At 42.4% G+C, this 9,729-nt stretch overlaps 1 protein-coding gene across 1 annotated transcript; it reads right to left on the minus strand.

Moving 5' to 3' along the window:
• Positions 1 to 749: 749 nt before the first annotated feature.
• sf3b2 (splicing factor 3b subunit 2) lies at positions 750 to 9,569 on the minus strand. Its single transcript, XM_022764138.1, is given in 22 exon segments — positions 750 to 1,122; positions 1,592 to 1,783; positions 1,895 to 1,994; positions 2,437 to 2,538; positions 3,161 to 3,303; positions 3,509 to 3,616; positions 3,853 to 3,960; positions 4,511 to 4,600; positions 4,816 to 4,965; positions 5,058 to 5,285; positions 5,403 to 5,483; positions 5,579 to 5,701; positions 5,825 to 6,070; positions 6,526 to 6,632; positions 6,742 to 6,850; positions 6,995 to 7,092; positions 7,224 to 7,317; positions 7,644 to 7,694; positions 7,875 to 8,105; positions 8,447 to 8,497; positions 8,949 to 8,995; positions 9,404 to 9,569. Coding segments are annotated over 22 exon segments (2,661 nt in total). The 5' UTR covers positions 9,534 to 9,569; the 3' UTR covers positions 750 to 1,050.
• Positions 9,570 to 9,729: the final 160 nt, after the last annotated feature.

Below are 9,729 nucleotides of genomic sequence, written 5' to 3' on the forward strand. Positions count from 1 at the left end.
TCAGTGTGGACCCAGGCCCCAACAACAAGGCCAGGGTCTCCCTGTGACTACGTGGGTTTCCTCCGGGTGCTCCGGTTTCTTCCCACACCCCCAATTCGGATAATAAACAAATCTGAATTATATTTTTGACGTTTGAAAGAACTTCTTTTTAAATTAGAGCCATATAGGTATGTGGTGACCTCCACACATCTTGATGTGCAAAGGAAACTATTACTAAATGCTATAAAAATAGTGGAGTAAAAGTACAATATTTTCCTACACAAAATGTACGCTCTGTATCCAAGTTACAAGCTCTATAAATTTGTACAAAAATACACCTGGGTAAAACGTAGTTACTTCCACTTCTACATATAGGCACCAATATCAATATACAAGATATATTGTTTTGTTGATTTAGTTATTTCTGGCCTAAAAGTAGTTTAAGTGTTTAGGGAGAACAAACTGTAAAACTTCCACCATGTATGTGTGTAATCGCACAATGTAAATTCATCCTCATGATATTGAACTCCACTATTCCAAAAATTAACACAGAAGCCTCAAAGTAAATGAGCTGCTTCTCCTCTCAGCCTATAGTCACTTATCTTATGACTGGATCAGCTGACTCATACTTGGCATGCACTCTGCATTCTACCACTGGCACATGATTACCTACTGTCAGTGAACACTTACAGAAACTCATCAGAAACTGATGAGCTGGAATCAAACTAAATGCAAAATCTAGGGGCAGACCAGTGGCAAACTTGTGTCATCATTTCATTTATTTACAAAAAACAGAAAAAACCCCAAACAAAACATGGTTACAGTGAAAAAATAACCAACAGAGGAAATACATGTCACTACTGTCATGTGACACTGATTACGTGAGATGTGTCATGAAAGCAACGTCTATTTATAGTTTTTAAAAAAAGGGGAGAAAAAAAACACATATTTACTGTCACTGGTCTAACAGGTGTCTGCATCCTCTGAAGTTAAAATCTGAGTGTGGGACTTCCTCTTTCATTTCCTGTTGTGGCTTATTCTCTCGCAGTGCCTCATCATGGCGTTTCTGCTCTAGAACTTGAACTCTTTGTATTTCTTAGCGCCACCTCTCGTGTCCTGTGGCTGGGCCTTCCTCTTCTTTTGCTGTTAGATGACAAAGAAATAGAGAGGGGGGTGGGATTAATATTCAAATGTCACCACAAGAGGAAATCAAATATATTGTGAACCACACTATGTTGCCAGACTCACACTTCCTTTAGTTTATAAATAAAACACAGGTAAAATCACGTATTCGTCCTACACAGGCCCCGATCTGTTAATCATGTGGCACTTAAATGTGACCAAATGCATGATTGATGATGCAGCTGGTGATCTGTTACTGGCAATGTGTTTTCTCTTAAAACCAAGAATTATAATGCAATTTAACTTAAATTAACTTTAACTTAATAGTAAGTAAAATGATGTAAATAATAGAAGCGTAAAGCACAAATAAGCTTAAACAGCCTTTTAACACAACTAAAATTAAACTACCGTTACTTAAAACAGCCACACTTGCTGAAATATGAAGGTGGAGTATAACTTGAACGGAGACACTGATTCGAAGTGTCTGTACCTTCTGTTTGGCAGCGTGCTCGGCCACCATGTCACTGAAGTCCTCCTTCTCCACCTGGGCCTGCTGCTCCCTGACGTGCTCCTCGTACTTTTGGGTCATGGCCATTGGGTCCAGCTCCAGCTCCTCTGGGGCAAGGGCCACCTCCACACCCTGTGACTCCTGCCCTCCTCCCGCCTTACGACCTGCCATGGCCTGGAGACAGCAGAGGGGAAAAATTAAAGGAAGAAAGACGGAGGAGGAGAGAAGATTGTACAACATAAACACAAACATATCTCATCTTAGGCTCATAAAGAGTTGTCTTACCCCTGACATATCATAGATGTGTGTTGAGGCCATCATTGCTGCTCCTACGGGGCCAGTTCGTCTCTCAGGGAGCACCGTGAACAGCTGTGGCGTCTCATTTCTGTGAACACAACACTACGGTCAACCCAAGAACATGAAAGCTGCAGAGTGTTTTAGATTGTATTAATCATTTTACAGCTGGTGGTCACTTCCAGCTTCCAACATTAACTGTTAACTTTAGTTTTGTACCATTCAAAATACCCAGAAACAGTTCTAATCACAATACAACTGATTTTCTATTTAATGCAATAATTACACATTAATTATGTTTTATTGTTACACACGATTCATTCATCAAATTCAAAAATACCACAATTTGATATATTAAGTTTTTTTGGTAAAAGTTGCATATCTTTTTTTAATTTAATATATTCTACGCCCTTTCAATAAACCATTAACTGAAAACTGCATGTCAGATGCCCCCTCTGTTTCCATCAGGAGCACTGGTGCTGGGGCTAAATTAAAACAGCACCACAGCTGTGACAGAGCAGAGCGACACTCACCCGTCCATGGCCTCCTCGATCTTCTTCTTCCTCAACTCAATCAGCTCTGGGGTCTCCATGCCAGCGGGTACTGATGAGAAACCTCCGGGGGTGATCAGTCCACTGAAACGCACAAAATGAAAAACAGTACATGATGAGTTCATCCAAGTGTGTCCATCTCCATGAGCGCATCTTTGTATGAATATTAAGCACCACATATTATGGAGCAGTGATAGTGATCTGACACCTGTGGATATTAACCCTTACCTCTGAATCCAGACACAAAACAAATGACACAGATGGAAAAAAAGACAGCGTTACAACAGCTGACCTGAACCAACTTGCTCAGTTTTAATACTAACGAGCGCTTTAATCCCAAAGTTCACAGACCAGTTGATCTTGTAATTACATGGTAAATTATGTGTGTGTCTCTGCGCATTAATGAGAATGGAAATAAAAAATAAAAAACTTCCATTTAACCTTGCAGCTCCTTGAACAGAGTGCGACAGGCAGAGCTACGTTTAGCAGCATGGCTCTTAAGTCTCAAGTTTTTATTTCCTCTAAAATAATACACACTAAAAATTAAACAAATAACCTTATATTTTGGATAAAATTTGCCCACTGGTGTTTTCTGCCCACATATAAAACCTTAAAAAACACCTGCTATTTTGGAATGAGACTCTTCATGATTCATATTTTAAAGCTTCTTGATTGAAGTGTTGACTATAATTTGCACATCAAGTACCTATCTGCTGGTGTGAAGAACCCGGTTTCGTCTGGTTTCTCCTCATCGCTCTCCTCCTCCTCCTCTTCCTCTGATGACTCCTCGTCCGAAGGCTCCAGCTCTCCCCACGGTGTGTGGTCCACCTCCTCCTCCTCCGCCTTTGCCTGAACACACACAGACACATTCCTCGTATCAGTTAAACACGGAAGAATCTGAGTGTGTACAACTTTCATGAAGCGAAAGGGTTTCTAAGGTTTATTAAAATTAAATGTAAGAAATACATGATAACTAAATGCCCAAAGCTTTTCCAGGAACAGGGGGAGCTTTAAGCAAATGTAAGAACCTATGTTTTGTGTGTTGTCTTGTTACCTGGAAGTCTGCAGCATTGGTCCCAAACACGTCACCATAAAGAGGTTTGCCCATTTCATCTACTGGCGGCTTGCCCCAGCCTCCAGCGTGGTACCCAAATGTGCAGTTCTGACAGGCAGAGGAACAGAAAGACAAACACAAGCTCAAGAAACCAGAAAAATTAGACATGCTGAAATGTATCAAGATAAACAGAGTAAATACTTTCATGATAAACATTTCAATATTTGGGTTTCAGAAGAACATTGATGGAAAATCTTTTTTAACTATTGACTTGTTGTTGTTGACTGGTTTGATTTGTATTTGTCTTTTCCGCAGCAGGACATGTGCCTTGTCTGTGCCTTTACCTCTGGAATGGGGGAGTTGAGTCCGGGGATCTTGAGGTTGGGGTAGGAGGGAGGGGGGCCGTACCTCTGCATGGCTATCAACCAGGGAGGAGGCACCTTGTGGGCGTTCTAGGACAGAAAAGACGACATAAGCTCACTCACCAGCACCGTTTTTTCAATAGGTGCTCCTTGTGGTTTTTGCAACAGCGGCAAAGTCAAAACAGATCTGGATCCTTTGTAAAATACTGGTTCAGCTGAGCTGCTACTGAAGCTTTACAAAAGAAAAAGTTGTTCAGGTATATTTGGTTTGTAACTGTCATGTCATTATCTCAGCTGTTGTGTTCCTCCTCTCGTTTCTGTGTCTGTGTTTCTGAATGGACAAGTCTTGTTACTTCTCATATTACAGGAGGAGATTCATTTCCACGGCCTGTACATTCATACATTTAACAGCAGTGAAAGGGAGAGTGACACAACAGCAGTAACAATAAGACAAGCTACAACAGCACAGAGCAGTTGACATATTTTTGGCAGTGACTGGGACCCTGTGTTATCCATGATGCACTGTACATGGTCATATGTGTTTTTTGAAAGAAACTGCATTTAATTTTTAACAAAGCATTTGTAGCCTGGTGGTCGAGGCTTTTTGTGTTTTAGGATTTATTATGTTAGTGGAACTCACAGGTCCGACCGGCATGCCCAGAGCGATACGCAGCTCATCAGACAGATCACCTGGCTTCTTCTCTTTCAGTCGAGTCTCAAACTCTTTACCCTGCAGAGATAAAAAAACAAAACAAACACACACACACAAAGCAGGTCAGTTTAAATGCAAAAAAAAAAGAAAGAAAAAAAGCTTGTAGCAGCACTGTCATTCTTTTTGATCCTGGGTGATCGCAAGTTTAGTTACATTACCCACTGGACAGGAAGTAGATTTTCCTGAAGGTAGGATAACTGTGAGAAAAGGTTGAATTCTCAAGGATGTAGTACCTCATAGTACAGGTCTCCGTGGATAGTGAGCTTAGGTTTGATCTGCCATTTGAAGAAAGCGTCGTGGAGCTTCTGGTAGTCGATGTCGATCTTTCCCATCTTGGGACGAACCTTCTCTCTCATTTTGGTTTTCATGGTTTTGGCGTCCTCCTGTACACGGACAAAGAAGAAGATGTTTGTGCTGCATCATTGTACGGAGGATAGAAAAGCTGAAGGGTTTCTGTGATTTTTTGTAAACCAACCTTCTCCTGCAGGGCCTCCCTCATCTCCTGGATTCCTGTTCTCTTGATGAACTCTGGGAGCTCAAATGGAGGCTTCTCTATACCTCTCTTGCCCTGCAGATACTTCCTTTTGAAGCACCAGTGGCGGGGCACCGGCACTGTGTTCCTGGTGGCTTTTAGGTGGACCAGCAGCTTGGGCTCCTGAGCTGTCACATCATGCATCTCCACAACATCTGGACGGGCCACCAGCTGGAGCAAACAGGCAGAAGAGAGATTACATGAAAGGTCATTGTCTTTATTTGTCTCGAAAAACATCCATTTCCTTTTAGACTGCAAGAACAGAAAAAAGGACCAATCTTAATTTACCTGCTTGAGTTCAGCCACAGTCAGCCTGTTCATCCTCCTCAACTTCTTCTTGGACAGTTTAGGTGCATCTGGTCTGATTTCCTGTACATGAAAAAACATTTAAAATGTTTTAACACTTAAAGAAAGCAGGTATTTGTTTTCTGTTCTGGTTTCCTAACAGGTGGAGGGATTCAAACCTCATCACTATCGTCGCTGTCTTTCTTCTCCTCCTCGAATCCCTTTTTCCGCAGCACAGCTGTGTCCTGCTTCTCTGCCTTCTCTGGCTCCTTCTCCTTTTCTTTCTTAACATCGTCTGTCAGCTGGGAAAGAAAAAGAAACGACTGAATTACAGCAAAACCAAAGTAAAAGGGAAAATACACTGTAAGCAACAAAACATAATCTTCAACCAACATTTAAGCCTCCTGCACGCTCATGTTTCTTACCTTGAACGCCTCGAAGATCCTCTTGAAGAAGATGTAGTTGGGGTCGTAAATCTCCGGCTCCTCTGTGATGTATTCGATCTCTACCTCTGGCTCCTTTTCCTTCTCCTTCTCTTTCTCCTTCTCCTTCTCTTTTTCTTTGTCGCCACCCTCCTTCTTCTGCTGCTGCTCGTGCTCCGCCTGCTCCTTCTTTTCCTGAGCTCGCTTCTTCTTGCTCTTCTTCTTGCGGTTCCTGCGCTTGCGGTTTTTCTGAGAAAAGAGATTTGTTCATTATTTTAAAAAACATAAAGAGTACCAATAACTACAAAATATTCATTAAAAACGTGAAAAAACAGGTTCCTTTATGCATTATGCACCGGTTAATATTTGGATTACAACATGGCAGCACAATCATAAGGCCTAATTTGGGTGATGTGCGCACACACACACACACACACACACACACACACACACACACACACACAAGAGGACTGCGATAGTGGTGTGAAATCTGCACAACAACCGCACATATGCTCTTATTTATGAATGAGATCTGACTCAAATATCCAATGTGATACATTTCTCTGGTGCTGAAACGGTGAATTTGCCTCTGCATTACCATGAAGCCATGAGTCGAGTGCCTTGTTTAGTATGTACAGATCCCTCATGCCATGTCTTAAAAGCACCTTGTATTCACTGTAAGACGGTTGGAGAGAAATACTTACATCTTTCTTAGACATTTGGCTTTCGTCGTCTTCTGTCTCAGACATGACTGGACCAGAGGAGTTTGCCATGTCCATGTCTGCTCCCTCATCATCATCATCGTCCTCCCCTTCTGAAAGGTAGAGAAGATATAATGAGAAGAATCAGACCCCCAAAAGCTGCTATTCCTTTTTTTTTTTTGGTCGGTCAGGGAAAACTCAGTCGATAGCTGCACTGACCTGCGGGGTCGGTGAGCTGTTCCTGTCTTATCTCCTTCAGCTGGAGGATTTTCTCCAGAGCCTGGGGGATCTTAGGTCCACTGATACTCACTTCCTCGCTCTGCTAGGCCTGGGATGGAAGCAAAAAAAAAAGAAGAAGTTGTGATTAGGTGAGTGTACAGCACAAGGTAGACCCCCATTGTGAATGAATGAAAGATGTCTCTGAAACTTATAACACATAAAATCACACAAAGAGGAAAAAAAGTCTGCTCACCTCTCTGTTGTCCTCTCCTGGAGGAGGCGGCACTCTTTGCTTCTGGGTCGGCATCATACTCACACCGGGAGGCAGCGGCCCACGAGGGTCCAAACCTACTACACACAGTTTGTAGGAGATGCAAGATATTAATTTTGGGCGTGATCATTTACACCAAAAAATGTGGTCACACTGTGCAGCAGGAATTAGAAATCTGAAATTAAAATGAATCACTATGTCACCAACATACTTCTCACTGCGCTGACGGGAGGCATGGCCCTGGGCCCCGGACCCTGCATCTTGGCCATCTCCTGCTGACGCTCTTGTTCCAGCAGCACTGCAGCCTGATGTACAAAGAGAGGGAGAGACATGAAATACATGAATAAACAAAATAAGTAGAATCAAGGTGGAAGAAAATAAAAGAGAGATGAAAAAGATAGAGCTGTACAAAATGAAAAGGATGCCATAAGTGTTATGAAAGGATTCAAAGGACTTTTTTTTAAAAAACAACATTTAATTCAAATGAGATTTTAGTGACACAAAAAAGAAATATACACACAACATCCATTTCTGTAGCATTTCAATAATCTTTCAATTTGGAGTAAAGCCTGTTGTCTGATAATCAAGCATAATGGGGTGTCTGACAGGCTGACCATCTTCATCCTCTCACCCTTTTCTGCTGCTCCAGGAGATCCTGTTCATCCATAACTCTGGAATCACCCTGTGATATACACAGACATTAATGACTGAGGAAATCTGATATAGGTCCTTCTTTTTCTTTTTTTCTAAGTCTTACTATCTGATAGTCTGCTTGCATCTCAGTGTAATGTTTTATAGGCAAAGCTAAATGCAGCAAGTGGATTACATAGTCAGTAAACCTGTGGTCTAGCCCCCCCCTCACCTGCTGCTTGGCTCTCTCCTCCTGCTGTAACACCATGGCTGCTCTCTGCTGAGCCATCTTCAGCTGATCATCCTGTGACAGGCCGGGAGGGGGCAAACCTGGGGGCTCTATTCCCATGTGTATGCCAGGTGGAGGGGGCCCTCCGGGCATCATGCTCATAGCCTGGAGCATGCCCATACCAGGAGGCATGGGTGGCATAGGCATCGGGGGCATAGGAGGGATACCCGGCATCTGTGGAGGAGGAAATACAGGACATTGTGAGAAGAATCTAGGTGCATTATACCAACTGCATAATTATTTGTATATAACCAAAAATTGGACTCTTGTCCTATACCGTCATATTCTATTACAACACAGTCATGCCAGTTTCAAAAGTGGGTGTTAAATACCTAATCCTCCATCAACTTTAGCATACAATGCACACATTTAGTTTGTAATACACACTCAACTGTTAGCACTATCATACCCATAAATCCCTGAAAGACCTGATTACACAGTGATCTAATCATTTGTCACTGCATGGATAGATATAGGAGGGCATTTTGTGAATATGATATAGAAAGAACATTTACCTGGGAGCCCATTTGTTTGTCATCATTGGGTTTGCTGAGGAGAATCCCAGTCTGCAGAAAGCAACAGATGCACAACAAATGAACACAGGCTGTGGCACAAAAATGGCCAAAAAACCCTCTCATTCAATCACTGATTGTCAAGTCAACTTTTATTTATATAGTGCCAAATCACAACAGAAGTTATCTCAGGGCTCTTTTCATATAGAGCAGGTCTAGACTGCACTCTTTAGGTATGCTTGAGAAACCTCTTTAATCCTTACTACTCTTATGTAGCTGTACAGTCATCAACAGTGGAGAGCTATTGATGTACCAAGCTGAATCCACATATAGTACAACAGTGTGCTAATCACAGCAAGTATGAGAGCTGCTGAGATGTACATGCTTGCATGCATACATTCCCTGGCGACATGCTAATGCCTAAGAGGGACACACATTCAGACACCCACATCAATGTTAATGCTACGGAACTGCTGTTACACTTAAGGCACGGCGGCTGAGTTACCTGCATCATGTAGCCCTTCAGTCTGTCAATCAGCTCGTCTCTGGGACCTGGAAAAAATATTCAGAAATATGTCGGCACCAGTCATGACACAACACAGACAGTAGTCTATGAATGTAAGAACAAATGTTTTGCCACTTTAGCTTCACACATAACAGACCAACAGAAAAGTTGGCTAACGGTAACTCTGGTAAGTGCTTAGCTAGCTCTGAAAGGTAGCTTGAAGCAAAACAAATGCCGACAGTTTTGCTTTAAAAACGTCGCATTGGTTAAAATATAACGTATTTGCATAATAGTTGCATAAATATGAATCTCAAAGTGTAAACAGGCCCACATTTAGTTCATCGCAACGTAAGTATTACGTTTTACTAGCTAGCCTTAGCAATTGACTAGCTACTGTTAGCTAAACACAGCGCTTCTTTCACTGCTCTCTTCGTCTTTCCCACTCTTTTTCTTACCCATTGTGGGCGCTCCTAGCTCCGCCAGCTTGGCCTGAAGTTCCGGGTTGCTCCATGTATTCAAAGCCGCAATAGCACTCCCTAAATCAGACGGGAGGGATTCGGTTCCCGGTGGTCCGTCTGAGGCCATGTTGAGCTTCTCTCAATGAAACAACGGCGGCAGCGGAGGACACACGAGAGCGAGAATGGCACTAGCGCGATGCATGATGGGGAACGCGCACTGCCCCCTGGGACGTGAAGTCTGAAAGGAAAAAAGACGTAGTTACAGATTATAGCCTCCAGATGTCAGTGTTGACTCTATAAATCTTGTTAAGAATATTCTTTTA

This window comes from Seriola dumerili, unplaced genomic scaffold (assembly GCF_002260705.1).
Source record: "Seriola dumerili isolate Sdu_G_001 unplaced genomic scaffold, Sdu_1.0 BDQW01000531.1, whole genome shotgun sequence".
Classification (NCBI taxonomy): domain Eukaryota; kingdom Metazoa; phylum Chordata; class Actinopteri; order Carangiformes; family Carangidae; genus Seriola; species Seriola dumerili.